At 37.0% G+C, this 23,238-nt stretch overlaps 1 protein-coding gene across 6 annotated transcripts in view; it reads left to right on the top strand.

Moving 5' to 3' along the window:
• NALCN (sodium leak channel, non-selective) overlaps window positions 1–23,238 on the top strand; it is a 315,576-nt gene that overhangs the window by 104,848 nt on the left and 187,490 nt on the right. For all 6 annotated transcript variants that reach the window (XM_025441082.3, XM_025441086.3, XM_025441081.3 and 3 more), the window contains 3 exons: window positions 12,994–13,136; window positions 13,268–13,372; window positions 18,860–18,946. In XM_025441082.3, coding sequence (XP_025296867.1) covers window positions 12,994–13,136; window positions 13,268–13,372; window positions 18,860–18,946 — 335 coding nt within the window. The remainder of the gene's footprint in view (window positions 1–12,993; window positions 13,137–13,267; window positions 13,373–18,859; window positions 18,947–23,238) is intronic.

The following is a 23,238-nucleotide window of genomic DNA, read 5'->3' as shown; positions in this document are numbered from 1 at the left end:
ATTTTTGTGCACATACATCAATGTGAAGATATTTTTTAATGTGAAGATATTTTGCAAAAAAATTCCCCATGTCTAGTTTTAAATTTTTAATAATTAGTTAAGTTGTAACTATTCAACTATAATATTAGTATGGATATTACTAATAATATTATTAGTACAATTACTAATAATTGATGCTAATATAATATTATATTATTAGAGCATATAATATTAGAGCATCTTCTTGTTTTTTTAAAATTTATTTTAATTCCAGTATAGTTAGCATCCAGTGTTAAATTAGTTTTAGGTGTACAAACAGTGATTCAACAATTCCATACATCACCTGGTGCTCATCATGACAAGTGCAGTCCTTAATCCCCATCACCTATTTCACCCATCCCGCCCCCCCTCCCCCACCCCCGCCACCCATTTCCCCTCTGGTAACCATCAGTTTGTTCTCTATAATTAAGAGTTTGTTTCTTGGCTTCTCTCTCTCTCTCTCTCTCTCTCTCACACACACACACACACACACACACACAAACACACACACACACTTTTTCCTTATTCGTTTTATCTTTTAAATTCCACATATGAATGAAATTATATGGTATTTGTCTTTCTCTGACTAATTTCACTTAGTATTATACTCTCTAGCTCATCCATGTCCAAGATTTAATTCTTTTTTTAATATTCTGTTCTGTGTGTGTGTGTGTGCGTGTGTGTATCACTTCTTCTTTATCCAGTCATCTATTGATGGACACTTGAGCTGCTTCCCTATCTTGGCTATTGTAAATAATGCTGCAATAAGCATAAGGGTTCATATATCCTTTTCAATTAGTGTTTTTTTTTTTAAGATTTTATTTACTTATTGATGAGAGATACAGAGAGGCAGAGAGAGAGAGGCAGAGACAAGAGAAGCAGGCTCCATGCAAGAAGCCCGATATGGGACTTGATTCCAGGACTCTGGGATCACACCCTGAGCTGAAGGCAGACACTCAACCACTGAGCCACCCAGGCATCCCTCAATTAGTGTTTTTGTATTCTTTGGGTAAATACCTAATAGTGCAATTGCTGGATCATAAGGTAATCTATTTTTAACTTTTGGAGGAACCTACATATTGTTTTCCACAGTGGTCACACCAATTTGCATTTCCACTAAGAGTACACAAGTGTTCCTTTTTCTCTACATCCTTGCCAACATATTTTGTGTCTTGTGTTGCTGAGTATAGCCATTCTAACAGGTGTGAGGTGATATCTTACTGTAGTTTTTATTTGCATTTCCCTGATAATGATGATGAGTATCTTTTCATATGTTTATTGACCATCTGTATGTCTTCTTTGGAGAAATGTCTCTTCATATCTTCTGCCCATTTGTTTTCTGGGTGTTGAGTTTTTTTTTTTTTTTGGGTGTTGAGTTTTATAAGTTCTTTATATATTTTGGATACTAACCCTTTATTAGATATGTCATTTGCAAATATTTTCTCTCATTATGTAGGTTGCCTTTTAGTTTTGTTTATTTCTTCTTTTGGTGTGCAGAAGCTTTTTATTTTGATGTAGTCCTAATAATGTATTTTTGCTTTTGTTTCCCTTGCTTCAGGGAACCTATATACAAAAGTTGCTACAAAAAGTTGTGACAGCCAATGTCAGGGAAGTTACTGCCTGCTTGTGCTTTAGTTAGTACTGCCTAATTATTATATTTGGCATTTTTAGGTCTCTAATCCATTTTATTTTTGTGTGGGGTATAAGAAAGTGGTTCAGTTTCATTCTTCTGCATTTGCTGTCCAATTATCCCAACATTTGTTGAAGAGACTATCTTTTTCCCATTGGATATTCTTTCTTGCTTTGTGGAAGATTAATTGACCTATTATTATGGCTTTATTTCTGGGATTTTTATTCTGTCCTATTGTTCTAGGTGTCTATTTTTGTGCCAGTACCATACTGTTTTGATTAATACAGCTTTATAATGTAACTTGAAGATTTTGCTCTTGTTTTCAAGATTGCTTTAGCTGTTCAGAGTCTTTTGTGGTTCCATACAAATTTTAGGATTGTTTATTCTAGTTCTGTGGAAAATGCTGTTGGTATTTTGATAGGAGTGGCATTGCATTTGTAGATTGCTTTGGGTAATATAGACATCTTAACAATATTTGTTCTATCAGTCTATGAGCATGAGATGTCTTTCCATTTCTTTGTATTGTTTTCAATTCCTTTCATCAGTGTTTTATAGTTTTCAGAGTACAGCTCTTTCATCTCTTTTGTTAGGTTTGTCCCTAGGCCTCTTATTATTTTTGGTGTAATTGTAAAGGAGATTGTTTTCTTAATTTCTTTCTACTGCTTCATTATTAGTGTATAAAAATGCAACAGATTTCTGTACATTGATTTTGTCCTGTGACTTTACTGAATTTATCAGTTCTAGCAGTTATTTGATGGAGTCTTTTGAGTTTTCTATAGAGAGTATCACACCATCTGCAGATAGTGGAGGTATTAATTCTTCTTTACCGAGTTGGATGCCTTTTATTTCTTTTTATTGCCTGACTGCTATGGCTAGGACTTCCAGTATCATGTTGAATAAAAATGGACCCTGGCAACCCAGTAATAAATTCCACTTGATTTTGATGAATGATTCTTCTAATGTGTTATTGAATTCAATTTACTAGTATTTTGTTGAGAATTTTTACATATGAGTTCATCAGATATTGGCCTACAGTTCTCTCTTTTTATAGTGTCTTTATCTGGTCTTGATGTCAGGGTAATGTTGGTCTCATACAATGAATTTGGAAGTTTTCATTCCTTTTCTATTTTTTTGAATAGTTTGAGAAAAATAAGTATTAACTCTTGTTAAATGTTTGGTAGAATTCACCAACATCTTGTTTTTAGTTTTATATTACCATCTAAATTTTTAAATCTTTTTATTGTAAATCATGGAATTTTATATTTATCATAACACAAATAAGAACTTTATTTTTAGTTAAAGCCATATGTTATTTATACTCATATTTATTGTAAATTACATTTGGTTAATATCACTCAGCTATCTTTCTTCCTTCCCACTTAGACCTGATTCAGTTTTAACATGCCTCTGTGAACAAGAATGTCAAATTATTTGTTTCTAATTTTGGTTGATCTTCTGATCCTGTGCCAATCACTGAGTCAGTCAGCCTTCCTATTAAGATTAAAACAAATTTTCACTATTGTGGCTATTCTGAGATAGATGGACCAGGTTTACCTTAGAGTTAATTCTTATTTTTCATTGCTTATGCTTGATGATACAGAGATGTGACTATATGTGTCTCAAAATATCTAGACAAGAAACTCTTAGTCCTTTTTTCCAAATACTTGGTTCTAATTTTTCATTATTATGAAATTCTAATGTCATATCTATTAACTCTCTAAAAATTACATGAAATTCTGGCCTTTTTGCCTTCATTTCTTTTGATTGTAGTTTCCAATAAATTTTTCAAAGATGGGTGACAAAGCTAAAACACTCTAAGATAAACCATATTTTTGGCATTATATGTATTACTTGCTTTTTGAGAAAATTAAAAGGCTACTAAATAACCTTTAGTATATTGTTGGTGACTAGCACATATCAGCATTGCTATATTCAATCTATGGAGAGCTGAGACTCAGAATGGTTAATTGGCAGGCCCAGTATCAATAGATAAGAAGTAGCAGACAAATGGAATGTTAGGGAAGGTAACTAAAAGCTAATTGTGGCTAACTGTAGGGTTTTTTTTGTTTTTTTTAAGTCAACTAAAAGCAAATTTCCAAGAATTTCTTTAGATCTGAAGTCAAGGCTTCTCAAAGGCAGAGGGTAACAGGTATCTGTTGTGACCTCTTCTTTGCTGCTTTCATTCCCAGCCTACATGGAAACAGCCCAGCGCCAGAGGCAGAGTGTTTTCATTGGCATGTGGGCTCAGCGTCCTTGGAGCCGTTCTACTTTAATACCTCAACCTTCCTGCCAATGTCAGCATCCGGCCTTGTCAACACTTCTTTTTCCATTTGTGAATACTGTAGTTAAAGCTTTCACCTCTCCTTTTCTAGAAGTACTTTATATTTAGAACTTAGAAGTTTAGAAACTTTCTTCATCTGAAAAAAATACACTTCAACCAAGAGTCTTTATTACTTATTTAAAATGTTTAACTTAGAAAATGGATGGAACATACACATGCTTTTTCCTATAGGGCCTTTGATCTACTGCAAAACTTTAGTGCTATGAGTGAGGATTAAGGTAATAAAGTGATTTCACCAGTGAGGCAACGTGGTGCCAAAAGAGTGCTTAACCATAAAAACAAAACAAAATAACCAAACAACAACAACAACAACAAAAAACTAAGCTAAAATTTTTCAATCAAAAACTTAAGTTTTTATAAATACATTTTAAAATATTTAGAATTAAAAAAACATTTAGAATAAAAGAAGTCCTTTTGTGTTTGTTCCATGTTCTGGAATAGCAAATAAAATGTGTTGTTTTGTTTTGTTCTTTTCATGGCCACATGACAATTCTCAGGCTGAGTATGTGTAGATTATATGAGCATGTAGACAAGTTCTATGTAAATTATTATAATCATAAGATTACATCACTATCAGGCAAAGTACTTGAATTAATTATTTTGCATATACATTTTAGTAAAATCAAACATGATCCCAAGAATCATGTATACCACCACAGATCCAACTCTTAGGGTTTGCGTGTGCAGTTCACGTGAAAAGGTAAATGATGAGGTGGTGTGGGGCAGTTTGGTGGGAGAAGGACATATTATAGAAAGTTACAGTGAACCTCACAAGTGACGATTGGCCAAAATAGCTGAAATATGTGGTTAAAATGTGTGGGAAAAAGTTTACACCAGAGAGTGGGGAAATTGCCAGAAGTGACCCCAAGCTATGAGTTGTGGTTGAATCAGAGAAGCCACCATGCTATTAGAAATTCAGTCTTGGCTGCTCAGATTCCACTGTTGAGACTTAGACCCACGTGTGTCAGGCACTGTTCAAAAACCTTCTTTTCCACACTCTGCTTCACAGTCCCAGCAGCCCTGAGTTGTGAGCATGGACCACAGATGAATCCATTTTTTTCTGTGTTTGTCCTTGATTATAGCAAATTCCTCCTTTTGATTCCAATGCAAAATTTGTAAAACATGTGTTTGTGGTTTGTCTTGGAATAATTCAGAAAATGTCACTCTAATTTTTGATGAAGAAAATTTTTGTTCGATTTATTTCATTCAAAATATGTGATTTTTATTTTTAAAACGTAATATCTTGTAATATATCATTCTGCAAACTAATTCCCCCCAACCTGGGATGCATGTGTGCACAGTCATCTTGTAAAATTACAGGAAGTAAAAACAAATAAGATTTTTCTTCCAACAAAATTCATAAATATTAATATTATGGTACCACTGAGCTATCTACTATGTGGCAAATACTTTTATAAACAAATGGTGTCTTAGGATCTAGGCTGTTAGCCTCCAAAAATCTTTAGAGATGAATAAAATATAAAATTCAAATGTAGACTATTGTAAATATAGTCCTGAAATGTATTTTTAGGTCTCTCCTTTGGCCTAAAATTGTTTAACCTCCAAACTGTCATAATAAGTCTAAGGAGAAAATTTGAGAAATCCCACAACTGTTCCTTTTTCCCCTGTGTCGAGAAAGGAAATTCAATTCAGTTCAAAATACTTAATAAAGACAAATCATGTGAGGCCCTGAGCTAGGTAGGCACCGCAGCGTAGAGCTACAGAATCAGAAAGATTGCCAAGTTAGAAAAGTGATTCTCAACCAGGGGTGATTTTGCCTATCAGGTGATACTGGGTAAGGTTTACAAGCATTTCTGGTTTTTACTACTTGGGAGTAAAAACACCTTCCAGCACTTGGGAGGTGCAAGTGCTATTGGAGTCTAGTTGGTAGGAGTCAGGGATGCTACAGTGCACAGAACAGGCCCCCACAACAAAGCGTTATTTAGCCCCAAATGTCACTAGTGCCAAAGTTGAGGAACCCTGGTTTAGAGCATCATCCAAGATAGTAATATTTCAGGATTTAAATAACAGTGAATTCTACATAAATCCAAACTGACAAGACAACTTATCTTTCAGTGGCTTCAGTGAATTTCCCCCTGAAAGTATGCAGAGCTCTTCTTTTCCTATTAGTTTTGTGGTTTCATAAGAATATTGCTCTGTGAAGCAGTTCTAAAGTTTAAAAATAAGATTTAGTTGGAGAGCAAGTTATATAAATGCAAACATGACAAAACAAATGAACAGCAATGAAGCACAACCCATCCTATCTTGAACAAGTTGTATTTCTAGTAATGGAAACATGCGAAGATTAAGCTCTTTACATGTGTTCTCTTATTTGAGCCCCTTTCAGGACCTAGTATTTGATCATTGCAACCATAGTCGCTAAAATAAGCATCCATTTGGAGACTAGGATGAGGATTATATCCTTCCACAGTAAAATATACCGGTTAAGTGCAGTTTATTGAGGCACTTTTAGATCACAGCCATTCATGGAGAATGGTAGAGAAACATGTCACTTTTTTTTCCCTTCCAGCTGAGGGGGATGCTCAAACTGGAATGTAGTAGAGGAAAAGCCAATGAGCTGATTCTCTAAAAAGGGTGGGATCCAATTAAAGTTAGCCAGAAGAACAGAAAAAGCAACTTAGAAAAGTTTGAAGGAAACTGATATTCTTGAGTAGCAAGAATACAGTCATTATACCCTCCTAAGTGAGAATCTGTGCCCTGGTAGGAAGTGAAGCCAGACAATCCGATCTATTTCATGAAAGGTACAGCAAGTTGAGAAGGTTGAGGACCAGATAAGAAAACGAGGAGAGGGAGGAGGAGGGGGAGGAGGAGGAGGAGAAAGAAGGGGAAAAGGAAGGGGAAAAGGAAGAGACATATCTGTAGTAGGATGACCTACATGAAAGAGGGATGACATACTCTAGAAGTATAGGGACCACTTCCAGACTCTTGTAGCATGCTATGCTTTACAAAGCCAAGAGCAAATTCCAGAAGGACAGAACCAGAGCCAATATCCAATGGAATGGGTTGCCTGATCTGAAATGGGGCTGCCTCAAGAGTTATGTGTTCCATATCAGTGGAGGGATTAAAGTTCAGGAATGTTGCCCCAAAGATCCTAATATTGAGAGAGAAGATGGAATGGATGGTCCTAAAAGGAACCTTCATGGTTCTATTGGGAATTCTGAGCATGGGGGTAAACGTTATTGTCCATACTAAGGCCTGATATACTTACGTATATCACCAGCTCTAACTGTCCAAGTTTTTTCCACAATAGATTGAGTATCACCATCATTAGAATAGCACCACATATATTTTGTGTTTGAAGAGGAGTCTGATGGTGGGACCCCAGGTTAGTAGCTTATTATTAGTTATCACCACAATCTTGTGGCCCTGTTTTTGAAAGTTGAATGACTCAGTGGTGTTGTGTAACCTATGACTAGAAGAAACAATAGGGAATATTCCCAGAACACAATTTATCACTTTTTTTATGGAAAAAGAGCAAAGATAGCCAAGCAATAAGTGTGTTACTAAAGATGTCAAAACAATGGAAATATAATTTTGTTCAGAGCTATAAAAAAATCTGCTACTATGTCTCAATACATACAGCCTGTGGAAAGTTCCAAAGTATTTATTTTCTAGATGTAGACTAATGGGTCTATTTATCCACTGAATTCAAACTACCAATGGGAGAGGTCAGGAAGGATGAATGGAATTAGGAGAATTGATGAGATGTCATTGTGATTTTGTTTCCTATACAACTTGAATTTGTGCTTTGAGGATTTGGGGTCCAAGAACATGCTATAATTCCAGTAGCTTCACAGAGATATTTTTGGAGCAAGCTACATTGTTCTGCAGTAAGAGAATGTTTTCTATCCCCACATGCTATTGTAGAATCAGTATTCATTTAACAAAATGTAATCTTTTTTAGTTCTATAATAAAATGGACCAAAAGTATTCTTGAGTGCATCTAGAAAAATATTTTGTATGTACAATATATACTATTTTCTGGAGCTTCCCACAGTGGATCAAACAATAAAGGAAGACTTTCCAGTCTGTATTTAGTGTGCACTTTGAAATACGTGTCTGTGTTTTAAATGAATTTTGAAAGTCAGCAAAACATAAAGTCAATTATAAAATTATTACCATGGCTTCCAAATAATTGGTGCAATATTCACAATGAAGAAGAATTGCTTAAAAAAAAAAAAAGGCAGGTATTTGAGAAAAGCCTTCATATGTCTTAGTACTATGACAATTATTTAGTTTATCAACAGTTCTTGAGTGCTCTCAAAGCCAGGTACAGACATGAAAGATAGTTTTAACTTTGAGTGCTTACCAAGTTAGCTAATTAGTGCCAGCAAGGGAGATAAATGACACACCAGGACACAGGGTAAGTGAAGTGACACAGATGGGTGCCGGGCTCCCAGGGAGGTTTGAGAACCTAGTGTTGCTTGAGGGCAACGGAGGTGATCAGGGCTGCCTCACTGACCAGGATTCAGCTATGTGGACCAGAGAGAAGCACCAGGGCAGGCGCCAAACAAGACAGCAGTTTGTGCAAAGTCATGCAACCCGCTCTAGTTTCCTTCATCAGCCTTGTCCACTTCCAAAGAAAATAAGATGATCATAAGCTTGATTTTTGTCAGTTTAAATGTTGGTGAATAATTGGGAAATCTTTTCAAGAGAGATTTTCTTTTCACACACTTTGCAAAGTCAGGAGCCAAAAAGTGATGAGGAAAGTCTCATCCAGTTGCCTTTGCTCCTACAACTCTTGGTAGCTGCCTCACAGCCTTTGATCCAGGATAGCTGACAGAGAGTTCTGGAAGCACTTCCTTCAGGAGTCAGCATTGCTCCGGGTGTTATTTGGTTACATTTTCACAAATGTCTCATCTCTTTGTATCAACAGACCCTGCTCTTTGAGCCACATGGTGGGTTTCTACTTCTTACCTTTTCTGTGTGTGTCACAATAGGAAAAATGAAGGAAACTCTTTAAGATCAGAATGTACTATTTTTTTTTACTTACTCCCAATGGCATCTTCCCTGTATATTTAATAAAGAAGGACCAGAACAAATATTGGAAGGATAATTCCATGTTCCTCTCAAATTTAACCTTACATTGACAGTGCTCATATTTTACCTGTAAATGCTCAATTGGTGAAATGATTAAGCTTTAATAGTTATTCATCATGGATTTCTGTAGCCACATTTCTTTTTTTTTTCACATTTCTGATTTAGTCCAAATAACTAGAAGAAAATAAGGAACATAAGTTACTTCTTTTGTGTGAAAATTATCTTTCGTATGCAGTCCACAAAAGCAAAACATTGGACATTTTTAGTACATATGAATCATTAATGAAAAGAGTCGTTTCTGTTTTCTCTTGGCATTTTATTTTTTGTGCGTGCTCTTCTTCCTGAATCTTTCCCTTCAAAGTCATCTCCTTGTATGAGTTTCTCAGTATGCTATATCCTTAGCCACCCTAGTCCTTCAGGGGAAAAAAAATGGACTTCATTTCAACTAAGGATAGTAGGAGAAAATATGCTCTTTTGAAAGTCCTATCCTCAAACAAGAGAAAATAAGAGGAAGATGGTAAAGGAAAAAGGAGTTTAAGACTTGGAACCTGATGGTGTGGGTTCAGTTTCTGGTTCTAACACTTTCCATCCCAGGCAAATTCATTAACTAGTGACCTTCACTTTTGCTCTTTTGTAACAGGATGTGCTGGATAATATACGTGCTCTTATACACCCGTACCCATCAACCTGCCTAATTAGAGGTTTCCTTAGCATTAAATATGTAAAAGAGCCTTGAAACCAAATATGATTTACAAATACTAGTTGTTATGGCAACGTCTTTCCAAAGTACAAAATATGATTGTATGAAGTTACAATTCATATACAGTACTTATCATTCGCTAAATGAGAATATGCTTTCCTTCTTTCTCAGCTTTTCTTTCAAGGCTGCTCTATGTCCCATTTGTCCCCATTTACTGCTAGGATTTTCTACTGTTCTGCACACTTTGGTTCATTGATGTTCTAATTATTCTTCCTGCATGCACAGACTCAGAGAGGCAGCTGGTCATCAGCCAACTTAAGTAACCCTCTTCTTAGTTTGGACATCTGATTGTATGCATATTCTAGTTTTATTTTTTTTTAATTTTTTATTGGAGTTCAATTTGCCAACATATAGCATAACACCCAATGCCAATCCTGCCAAGTGCCCCCCTCATTGCCCATCACCCAGTCACCCCAACCCCCCACCCACTTCCCCTTCCACTACCCATTGTTCATTTCCCAGTTAGGTGTCTCTCATGTTTTGTCACCCTCACTGATATTTCCCACTCATTTTCTCTCCTTTCCCTTTATTCCCTTTCACTAATTTTTATATTCCCCAAATGAATGAGATAATATAATGTTTGTCCTTTTCCGATGACTTATTTCATTCAGCATATAATACCCTCCAGGTCCCTCCATGTCAAAGCAAATAGTGGGTATTTGTCATTTCTAATGGCTGAGTAATATTCAATTGTATACATAAACCACAGCTTCTTTATCCATTCATCTTTCGATGGACACCAAGGCTCCTTCCACAGTTCAGCTATTGTGGACATTGCTGCTATAAACATCGGGGTGCAGGTGTCCCGGTGTTTCACTACATCTGTATCTTTGGGGTAAATCCCCAGCAGGGCAATTGCTGGGTCGTAGGGCAGGTCTATTTTTAACTCTTTGAGGAACCTCCACACAGTTTCCAGAGTGGCTGCACCAGTTCACATTCCCACCAACAGTGCAGGAGGGTTCCCCTTTCTCCGCATCCTCTCCAACATTTGCTGTTTCCTGCCTTGTTAATTTTCCCCATTCTCACTGGTGTGAGGTGGTATCTCATTGTGGTTTTGATTTGTATTTCCCTGACGGCAAGTGATGTGGAGCATTTTCTCATGTGCTTGTTGGCCATGTCTATGTCTTCCTCTGTGAGATTTCTGTTCATGTCTTTTGCCCATTTCATGATTGGATTGTTTGTTTCTTTGCTGTTGAGTTTAATAAGTTCTTTATAGATCTTGGAAACTAGCCCTTTATCTGATACGTCATTTGCAGGTATCTTCTCCCATTCTGTAGGTTGTCTTTTAGTTTTGTTGACTGTTTCTTTTGCTGTGCAGAAGCTTCTTATCTTGATAAAGTCCCAATAATTCATTTTTGCTTTTGTTTCTCTTGCCTTCATGAATGTATCTTACAAGAAGTTACTGTGGCCAAGTTCAAAAAGGGTGTTGCCTGTGTTCTCCTCTAGGATTTTGATGGAATCTTGTTCACATTTAGATCTTTCATCCATTTTAAGTTTATCTTTGTGTATGGTGTAAGAGAATGGTCTAGTTTCATTCTTCTGCATGTGGATGTCCAATTTTCCCAGCACCATTTATTGAAGAGACTGTCTTTTTTTCCAGTGGATAGTCTTTCCCGCTTTGTCAAATATTAGTTGTCCATAAAGTTGAGGGTCCACTTCTGGATTCTCTATTCTGTTCCATTGATCTATGTATCTGTTTTTGTGCCAGTACCACACTGTCTTGATGACCACAGCTTTGTACTACAACCTGAAATCTGGCATTGTGATGCCCCCAGCTATGGTTTAATTTTTTAATATTCCCCTGGCTATTCAAGGTCTCTTCTGATTCCACACAAATCTTAAGATAATTTGTTCCAACTCTCTGAAGAAAATCCATGGTATTTTGAAAGGGATTGCATTAAATGTGTAAATTGCCCTGGGTAGCATGGACATTTTCACAATATTAATTTCTGTGTGATTAGAACATAGATAGGTGGATATTAGTTTTATATCCTGTAATGACCCCTTAATAGCAATGGAATCTATTGCAGTGTGAATGTTTATAGTTTTGTGAATAACAATATGTATCATATTTCTCTTGCAAACAACTTTAATTCAACACTATACTTTTTATTTATGTTTTCCCTCACAAAATAACATTAAGCAAATATTTTCATTTTTTACAATAATAGTACTTAAAATTTTTTCAGTACTCTGTGTCAATGCTTTACAGAAATGAAATTATTTAATCTTTACAGCTCTGTGAGATATTATTTACCCATTTTACAGATGGGAAAAACAAACCACAGAAATGATGTCTAGGAGACAGGATATCATCATAGTTAAATATGCAGGGCCTCTTTCCAGAATGGCTGGGTTAATTCTACTTCCCCTATTATTATCTGTATATTTTTAGATAAATTACTTATATATGCTTAAATTTTCCCATCTATAAAATGGGGAAATAATAACCTATCCCTCATAATGTCATGGGAATTGAACAACTGTCTTTCTCCTGACTGGCATTTTAGGTTCTCTGAACTATATAAAAAACCTGTCTGCATATATTTTGCTTTTCTTTCTTTCTGTCATCAGTAGTAGCATTTTCAATGAGACAGTTCTCCCAGACAATACAAAGTGCTATTGAATGATTTACTGTCTTATGTTTCAGTGTTCAGTAAACACCATAGAATCTGAAGACAGGCTCCGTCATATTAATTTTTGGAGCCTAAGGAACTTTAGTGTCCCTATGGGAAAGTCACCTCAAACAAAACCCAGGTCTCAAATTTATTTCATTCTGGCTAAAACTATACCAAGGGCTTTCAGCACACTCAAAGTGTTAAGCCCCAGTGGCAAGCTTAGACTGTACGCATTATTTTTTATTATAGCTTGGTTTGAATGTTCGTTTCCTTTTCCAAGCTCTTAGATGCATTTAACAGCTAAAGATAGAACATAAAGTTCTTTTATTGCTCGTGAAACTGCCCTGGCTTGAAGTCAGAAACAACTTTTTTTTTAAGTCAGAAACAACTTTATCAAAAATCCTAAGAATGAGAACACTAAATTTTGCATATGATTTTTGTCCCTTTAAAAGAGTTTTTGTCATTGAGAAAATGAGCATGGATGAATAGTGATTGTTTTTCTGAGAAGCGTTGCCCCATTTGCAGAGTCTCCTGTAACTCAGTCTGCTCTCCTGTGTCCCGACAGGCACCAGCATCTTCACCGTCTATGAGGCCGCGTCCCAGGAAGGCTGGGTGTTCCTCATGTACAGAGCTATTGACAGCTTTCCCCGCTGGCGCTCCTACTTCTACTTCATCACTCTTATCTTCTTCCTGGCCTGGCTCGTTAAGGTACTGCAGAAGCTCCTCCTAATAAAATCTGTGTTTTCTGGCAGTCTCTGCAGATCTCTTGTTTCCTTTCTATTGCGCACAGCTTCCTCATCCCCAGTCTTGAGTAAACGTGGTTTGTGATTTTCTTTCAGAATGTATTTATCGCTGTCATCATTGAAACATTTGCAGAAATCAGGGTGCAGTTTCAACAAATGTGGGGATCGAGAAGCAATACTACGTCAACGGCCACGACGCAGGTACCATATGGGAAGATGATGTTCTTTCCCATCAGAAGACAGTCATATCAGGCCTAACCCTCAAAAGGCCTTGATAGAACTTGGGAATGCCCTCTGAGAAAGGCCTTCTACAATTATACCCGCAGAGGGAGGTATTGAGAAATGCTGGTGCAAGGGCCTAAGGCCAAAACAATCAAGTTAGCCTTTCTGAGTGATAGGGTAGATTTGATAAAAACCAAGATTGTCACCACATTTGCTATGTACTTTTGATTTGATTTGGCCTTTTTAAGTCTTTAAAAGGCTTGCAGATAAAAATGGAAACTGTAGAATTTCCCATTTTTATAAATACTTATTCATGTAACTGAAAAACAATATAATGGCCTTTATGTATAGGATTAGAATTATTTTTGGAATAGAAAGTATATTTCAGGGGGATCCCTGGGTGGCTCAGCGGTTTCGCGCCTGCCTTTGGCCCAGGGCGCGATCCTGGAGTCCCGGGATCGAGTCCTGTGTTGGGCTCCTGGCATGGGGCCTGCTTCTCCCTCTGCCTGTGTCTCTGCCTCTCTCTCTCTCTCTATCATATATAAATAAAAATAAATCTTAAAAAAAAGAGAAAGTATATTTCATTCAGCACGAACTCATCACGATATAGTAAATCATGAAGAAGACTCCATAATGCATACCTGTGATTTTTGAGGAATCACTACACATTCGGAAGGGTGGCCCTAATGCTTCCAAGTAATTGAGATTTCCCTAGAATTTAATTATAAGTATCAGGGCAGTTGTTACATAGGAGGGCAGTCCAGATCCCATGTCTTTGTTTTTAATTTTGGTTTTGTTTTGAGTTTGTTTTGGGGGGGAGGTTCTGTTTCTGTGTTTAGAAAGAGGAAAGGTAGGTTTATATATCTTAGTCTAGTTTTAATCTTTATAAGTGAGAGAGAAAAAAATTCCTGAAATCAAGAATGAAATAATTTTAATGCTTGTGACTATTATTTTAATATTCATTTTTAAGTGAAATGTAATATAACTTTGTAAATATTTTAATGTAACTTCATAAATAGTAGTCTGTTGACAAAGATATTTGTGAAAGATCCAAGGCAAAAATTTTACCCTGAAAATCTTCAAATTGAACTTTTGTTAACTAAATGCTAAAATGCTATTAAACATGCTAATATTTGAAAAAGCCCTATGCAGCATCTTTATGGTGTTGTGAAGGTTTGAATTGTCTAGCCAGCTCATGATAGATGAAATAGCATTAATATTATTCAATTTTGGCAAGCACCTATTCAACCTTTTATGAGAGTTTTTTAAGTTATGTAAGTTATGTCACAGATGACGTGTTAAAAAAAACACATCTAGTTTTTATTTCTTCTGTCATCTCATCTAGTGAACTATGAGAAATAATAAAATTCCAGATCCATTCTGGCATGTCTTTTAAGTCAGGTGACAACCTCTGGAAGGTGTGTCTTCTGCTTTAGACTTTGAGAACTAAATGGAGCATAGATCTATGAACTCAGCACAGAATTTATGTTCAATGTTCCTGAGAGATGACCTAAAATGTTTTTAAAACCACATCATGCTTATTAAGTAACTCTTATTTATAAAGCCACAGCTGTAAAAGTAGTGTTTGGAAGCTCCACCAAATCAGCCAGCAGTTCTAATAGAAAGTGAAATGTGAAGGGGACTTTCAACAAAGTTGTGCAAAATGGTTTTGATGCAAAATTATACTTAATCAGGAGGAATAAGTTGGTAATTCAGAGGTAATGCGTCTAGGTATTCAGCAGAGGTAATCACACAGAGAATCATGAAAAACCTTCATTAAGAAAAATGCTGTGGCTGATGATCCAGTTGCTAGGCAACTGAAGCTCCTGCCACAGAACAGCACTTGGGCTGCCTGGCAACAGGCCCCGCCCAGCCGGTTGCCAGCCACCAGACAAGTGGCCCAGAGGCTTTTGTGTCTGGGGAAAGGAGGGGGGCATCGTCTCCTGTGATTTTGTTACATTTGTAAAATCTGAGAGAACTCTGGGCCCAAGGGCCTCTAGTTGAATAGCTTAAAACACTAAATCATTAGTTTCTACTTGTAATAAAACAGATAAAGCATTAAGGAAATAAAACAGTGATGGGGTTATATTGCAAAGCACATGGTTTTTCAGAAATGGAGTCATTTCTGGCCATTCTTCAGCAGGTGGCACATTTGCAATTGTTCTGTGTTATCTTCACCACGAGCTAGGAGGGTCCCAGGCTTGGTGGAACTTGTTGGTGTCTTGAGGTCTATGGATTTTCCAAGAGGGCTGTGTGTTTAGAGAGAAGATTATACATATTAATCGGATAAGTCAAAGGCTTTCTGATATCTTAGGCAGTTTAAAAGGAATTGTCTCTGATATGGACTGTTCAGAGGCAAAAGAGAACCAGTGATGAGAACTGGGTGGGTTTTTAAAAAATAATAATAATAATAACAAAGCAACCCGCCTTTGACTCACAGCATAGAAACAAATTTCAGAAAAAAATTAATGCCAAAGGACTTGTGGAGTTCATAATACAACATGTAACAGGAAAACAAAGAGAAAGTGAAGTGGAAAATTTCAGAGCAGTCATCATCAGTTTACCTGAGCTCCGGTGGCGAGAGTGGCTTTCTTGCCTGCATAATTATTAGCCGTGGGTCACTGTCGCCACCTGCTCAGTTATATATCGGGTTAAAGGCCAAGATACTCATGCATCTGTGATACAATGGCACCTGCATCACTCAACCATAGGACTGCCCATGCCACAAGTGTGTAGGGGGATTGCCCCAGAGCTAGATGTTGGGATGCACAGACGTGCTAGTAGAAGACGTCCTGGACTCAACATCTTTCTAGCGCAGACCTTTATTCTCACTCCTTAGATACTTCCCCACAGACATTTGTCACCAGGCACGTGGTCTTCCCATCCACACTGACTCACGGTGGGGATTCCACTTTGCCTGGAGAAGAACTGAAAGGATTGTTAAACTTTAGGGCCACAGAGTCTACGTTTATGTTAGGTATGCTGATATGAGACTCAGGGCAGGCTCTGGCAATCAATGCAGATTTAACTTTATGTACTGATTATGGTCCAGTAGGGTCCTATCAAGGAATGTGGAGGGACAACTGGCAGCTCAGGATTTGAGCCCTGAGGATAGTCCTGGCTTTGACTATCCTGTTGTCTACCTCACATAAACCATGACATTAACCAATCTAAATGCTGTCTTGTAATTCAGAGGACTAAAGAGAAACTGGACATTGAACATTTCTGCATTTCCTTCACTTCATTTTATACAAAGGAATGACCTTGAGAGAACACTTTTACTAACAATTAAATTGATTCATTTGATTTTGGTCAACTGGAAAAAATAATTTGACAGAGAAAATTAGTCTGCTACTGATCAAAGCAAATATATGCCCCAGGGATCCTCTGTACTATGATGAGAAAGTATAGGATGCATGTCCAGAAGATTTGTAGCTAGTGACTGACAGGGATGCTTTTGTCATTTCTCCTTAAGGAGACACACAGAATTTTGACAGGAACTTTAAAAGACACTTGAAAAGGTTTGCATTTCAACCAGTGTATGGATTCTCAGAATGAGCCTATTCATGGGGATGTGCTTGATTCTACCACTAAGAATACCTGTCAAAATTCATTCTAAAGGGAATTAGAATCCTGCGTGTGGGCACCTGAATAAAACAATTTGTAATTGGCATCTTTGATCAAAGAATCTATGGGTAAATGTGTACCTCTATTTTGTCATTTAAAAATATTTACATGGTATATGGACAGATGGGAGCTACAGTTGGGGTGAGCACAGAATAATGTAAAAATAAATCAGGATAATGCTTCATGGGATAATTAAATTGAGCAGATGTGTAAGAGTATTTTGTAGGATGCCATATAATAGGTGCTCTCTGTATATGTTTGAAAGTATGAAATAAGAAGCATACTTGGCAAGGAGCCCTTAGTGCAATCTTTGAAAGGTATTGATTCTAGGACACATAAACATCTGATATACCATTTTTGAATGGATTTTTGTAGGTAGCATTGTTGAGAACTCTCAATTTAACTACTAAAAAATGTTTTCTAAATAAAAAAATACATATTATGGTCTGTGAATTTTGGCACTTGTCCCTCATCACCTCACTTATTTTATTGAAGGCAAGTTCTCTTTCTTCAAATGATCTACTACCTCTCTTCCCAGGAATTCTAGGTATGGGATTTTTGCATCATCCCATATTTTCCATCAATAATTACCCTTTTGAACACAGACTAATATGAGGACGTGAATAAGTATGGCAAAGAAAATGTTTACTTATGTGTGTGAAATTATGGCCTTGGACAGGAATAAAGCTAGCTTACAGTTAGTGTCTTAGAAAAATAAAAAAAAATCCTTAATTTCACCTTATCTTACTACCAACTCACCCCTCCCCCTACACACACAAACCCCTAAGGAATTGGAATGAAAATATACTAGTGTAATATTGATGGATGACTAATTTTTGAGGTGGGTAGTGTATGTAGTAAAATAATAATCCAGGCACCCAACAATGCAGTTATCCAATTCAATGAATATCAGATTTTAGTATCCTATATCATTCTGAATTTCATCACATATATTTTAAGACAAAAAAAAAGCTACTTTTGCCTTCATAAATATGTACATAAAATTTATGGGATGCCTGGGTGGCTCAGTAGTTTAGCACTGTCTTTGGCTCAGGGCGTGATCCTGGAGTCCTGAGATTGAATCCCACATCAGGCTTCCTGCATGGAGCCTGCTTCTCCCTCTACCTATGTCTCTGCCTCTCTCATTCTCTCTCTCTCTCTCTCTCTCTCTCTCTCTCTCTCTCTCTCTCTCATAAATAAATAAAATCTTAAAAAAATTTTTGCTGAGCAGATTAAGTTGGCCCAATTAAAATAATTTCACAGAGTCTACTACGTGATATGTCAATCTCCTACCATTAGAATAACACCAGTCTTTTTCCTTGTGCCACATGCACACTTCTTATATAATTTATCCTGAGAATACTTTTCTGTTGGGTCAGTGAGGAATGTCCACTAAATAATGATAAAAATGTACCACTCCTGGTTAAAAACACACCAGAAATAATGCTTTAGAATTCTAATTTTCATTTTTTTTCCAGGTCTGATATGTAATAATCAATTACCAACATAATAAGGATAAAATACCTCCTTTAAAGTCTTGTTGAGAAGAATATTTGGGCAATTATATGCAAAGCACATGTAAAGCAGAAAGGACCTGATGCATAGCAAGTGCTCAATAAATGCAGGCTAGCAATTGCCATTATTCTTGTTATGATTATTATTCACTTAAGTTTTTGGTCTTCAAATGAACATAATTGGAATGACTCATGTTCTAAATATAAATCCATAAAAAGACAAATTTTTGATAGCATGAAGACTGTAAAAGCTGGAGACATAAAGTAGGAGTTCTCGATGTTCCTTATTAAGTGTCTCTGACTCATCTCCCTCTTTGTCTTGAAGATGTTTCATGAAGACGCTGCCGGCGGATGGCAGCTGGTAGCTGTGGATGTCAACAAGCCCCAGGGACGCGCCCCAGCCTGCCTCCAGGTGCAGTACAATATCATTTTTAATTTAAAATTTTTAAAAATTTATTTTATACAAGGAAATCCACCGCTCTCCAAACTCTAGGTCTGTCTAAATTTATGGTCCAGGAGTCAGGGACAATATTTTACTCCATCCCGTATTCCCAGGACCTACCTTTTACTTTTTTTAGACATGCAGCAAAGATCTGGTCAATTTCAAGTGCATGAAGGCACACAAGTAAAAATGGCATGCCAACTGTTAAATCAGTGAAGAATTTTGTTGTCATATTAAATGTCATAAAAGTAGTCTTCCACAAAGGCCTGAATTATTTAAGGGGGGGGCAGTCACAATCATAATTCACTTAATTAAGTACCTTACCAAGTACCTGGGAGAGCACATCTTTAATAGGTAGTCTGTTCTGCATCTGCAAGCTGTCTGAACAATATGACATAATAAAGATGCTTCCTTACCAAGCACACCTGCAGCAAATACAAAGTCATGGGATTGCGCATTGGTCCTGGGAAGTGATCAGGGATTGTCCCATCGGGTTTCGGGCCAGTGGACTTTTTTGGACTTATATTCTTCCCTCAGCTCTACTTAAAGCCCAATAAACTCTTTTTTTTCTTTGGTGGACTACACTGACACCTTCTCTTGCTTTGTGCCCCGTGCCTGCCCCTAAATATTAGTAATACTTATTCAAAGCCATGTCACTTTTCCAGAAGCAGCATCCCTATTGCCCCACTGCATTTTCACTCTGTCCATTTCCATATTCTTTAAGGGTGAAAAGTCAAGCCATGCCATCATGGGGACTGAGAACTGACCCTCTCAGATAATTTTATTTTCTTCACACTCTGATTTTCAGTTACAAATCCTCTTCTCATTAAGGGCTGATTTTATTGTTCTTTATATCCCTTCCCATAATTTGGGAAGGCTTTGTCATCTGTTTCAGGATAAGAACATGCCTTCCTTCTTTCTTTAGGGTCGTTCTCTAGGTGAGGGCTCAGGGTGCATTTCAAGGATTGATACATAAGAAGCAAAATATTTTACTCTGAACCATTACTGGGGGGGGTACGTTCATATGGCCACTTAATCATATAGTTACTTGTTTCTATCAGTTAAAAGAATGGAAAGGAAAAGAAGAAGAGTTTACAAGAATATTGATGATATCTAATGTTATTTTGTGGCTCTCTTTCTGTTTTATATTGGATAGTGACAGTGCTAATAATTAACTCTTAAAATTACCCATAGTATCACCGTTGCTACTGACAGTAGAAAGAATGACAGCAATTGTAGCTTCTTGCCTAAAAAGCACTTTCATTTAAGTTACTCAGTAATCCGTCATCTGATATTTGCTGATACTAAGAGAGCCCAGAACAAAACAAACAAAGCCCTTCTGCCCTTACAGAGCTTACTGAAGGGTCCTTCAGGGTGGGTGGAGAAAAACCAGCATCGAACTAGCAATTACAAAATTAATGAGGATTTTAAAGAAGTAATGCAGGATGCTATGGGAATATACATTTTGGAGTCCTTACTTCTTCTCTGAGAGGTCAGGGAAGGCCCTCACTCGGTATAGCCCAGTGATGGAGAGAGACAGGCATGCTCCCCCTCAGCCTTCATAGATGTGGAGTTGGAGATCCAGAAGGTCTGGGTGAGCTCCTAAAGTTGCATCTCAACCAAATGGAGAAGCTAGAACCTATACCTGGGTCTTCTGGTTCCTAATCCTGTGCTTTATCCAGTGGAAAAATATGTATCAAGGAAATAAGTTTGTAATAGAAAAAATCAGGCCAGCTATGAGTATCAAATCAGTCTTACTGGGGCCCTGAATACATTGCTTTAAATGTATTCATTTAAAAGGCACCTGGGTGGCTCAGTCAGTTAAATGTCTGCCTTTTGCTCAGGTCATGATCTCAGGGTCCTGGGATGAAGCCTCGAGTGGAGCCCCCTGCTCAGTGGGGAATTTGCTTCTCCCTCTTCCTCTGACCTTCCCCTCTGCTCATGCTCTCACTCTTTTTCTCTCAAATGAATAAATAGAAAAAATCTTTAATAAATGTATTAGATGCTTGTGAATAGATGCCTCAGGGTTGCAGTCTGGAATTAGAAAGCAAGTTAACCTCTTTATCACAGATTTGAGATGACAAGAGATAAATGGCCAGGGGAGTGCAATGAGGAGACAGAACCGTACAGGGATATAGGAAAATAAAGTTCAGTGGAGAGGTGGGTAGATGTTAGGCTAGAAGTATGCAATGTGGCATCCAAGAGACCTGCATATTAGACACTTTTGTGACTATGGCAGCATGCTTGATAAATTTCATGGATGATGATACATATGGTTTGAAATGAAGGTAAATAAAGTCTGACATTTCAGCATGAAGATAGTTCCATTTAACTCAGCTTTCCATGTTTGGCCCTAAATCAAGCTTTCCAGAAGAGCCCATTTGAAGGAGTACAAATGCAAAGTGGAATGGCTAAGGGATCAATCTGTTTGCAGTGGGCATGAACTATGAATAGAGAGAGAGAGTACATTTCCATGTCTTAGTGAAAAATTGATTAACCATTCATCAGTTAATTAAAAGAGAAAGAAAAAGAATTAAGTAAAGAAAAATATTTAAAATAAAATAGCATGGAATGCTCGTTGGCTTTTACTAATGACTAATGCCATCTAAAACTAGGTAACAAGGAGATTTTATATGAATCATCTGCTCACTTCTGTCTAGAACTATAATGATCTCTCACCCTCAAGAACAAACAGTAGAATGTATCACTTCTGTTTTTTAAAATGAGCAAAATGTGACATCACATTCTCCTAAAATATGTATTAAACTATAGAAATAACATTTAAAAATAAGTATTTACTTTAATTCCTCCCAATTTATCCTCCCTCATCCTCTCCCAGAGGTAACCTGGAGGTTAACAGTAAGAACCAGGTTTTCTAAGACCCATTACTCCTGCATTTACACTGTATATCTCTTATAAACCAGCATTTCTGCTTCCACGAGGCACTGTCATTTTTTCATGTTTCTTCTTTCTAGAACACTTCCTCTCCCACTCAGAATTCAGCTCAAAAGTCACTTCCGTAAGGAAGCCTTCCTCATCCTCAAAGAAGATTATCAGCTACCCTGGTTGTATATTTCCCATTCTTTTGTGTTTATTTTTTATTCTTTTTAAAGATTTTATTTATTTATTCATGAGAGACACAGAGAGAGAGAGAGAAGCAGAGACACAGGCAGAGGGAGAAGCAGGCTCCATGCAGAGAGCCTGATGTGGGGACTCAATCCCAAGACTCCAGCATCACGCCCTGGGCCGAAGGCAGGTGCTAAATCGCTGAGCCACCCAGGGATCTTTTGTGTTTATAATAACTTTAATAAAATAAATTAAAATAGTATAATTCATTATTTAAAGTCTGTTTAGAGGAAACTCCATGGCAATAGGAGCGACAATGGTCGTGATCACTGCCAGAAGTATTCCTGACACATGGAAGAGGCTCAGTTGGTGTTTACCAAACAATAGAAAAAGTGAAAGAAGGATGTAGAACCTTCTTGGCTTGTGCAAGTATTCATTGGGCTTCTCATTTAGAAGCAGCTCCATCTGTCCTCTTGGTCTTCTTTCTAGCAACCAGAAATTGAGTGGATGATGACAATAACATTATTTCTATACAAGAATTTATTTCTAAGTCTAAAACAAGCAGTACATAGGGAGTTTGTAGAAAATACCCGTCATAGCTGGATAACATTGGATGCTTTTGCTAGCGTGTCTTTTTTCCAATATGGTGGCAGAGCCTTGACAGATCCTAGCCTGACTTCTGTTATTTCCCTCAGCCTTCTGAATTTTTTTTTTATCTTTCCAGCATATGAAATAAATAGATCAAAATTTAGAAAAGAAGATTCGGTCAGGAATAACAGTTGAAAAGAACCAGAGCCAATTCCTATCTTAACAAAAAAAGGTGGAATTTATTGGAATGAAACGTATGAATAGCTGTAATTAAATTGACTTAATAATTTTGCCATCATTGAAATAAATCAGAAAAATTAGGTATCAATAAATATTTGAGAGTTGGCAAACTGGTCACCCAGAGTCCCCATTTGGGTATTAAAGGAACTGTTGATTTTGTCCTGAGAGTGGAACTTCGTTTTAAAATTTGACCTCAGGTTTAAAACAATATTTTACCCAAAAACCCATATATCCTACTGCTTCGTTTTAAAATTTGACCCCAGGTTTAAAACAGAATATTTTACCCAAAAACCCATATATCCTACTGTTTCGTTTTAAAATTTGACCCCAGGTTTAAAACAGAATATTTTACCCAAAAACCCATATAT

The sequence above is a fragment of the Canis lupus genome, chromosome 22 (genome assembly GCF_003254725.2).
Source record: "Canis lupus dingo isolate Sandy chromosome 22, ASM325472v2, whole genome shotgun sequence".
Lineage (NCBI taxonomy): Eukaryota > Metazoa > Chordata > Mammalia > Carnivora > Canidae > Canis > Canis lupus.
The sequence above is the reverse complement of the archived record's forward strand: the minus strand, read 5'-3'. Positions and strand labels throughout refer to the sequence as shown.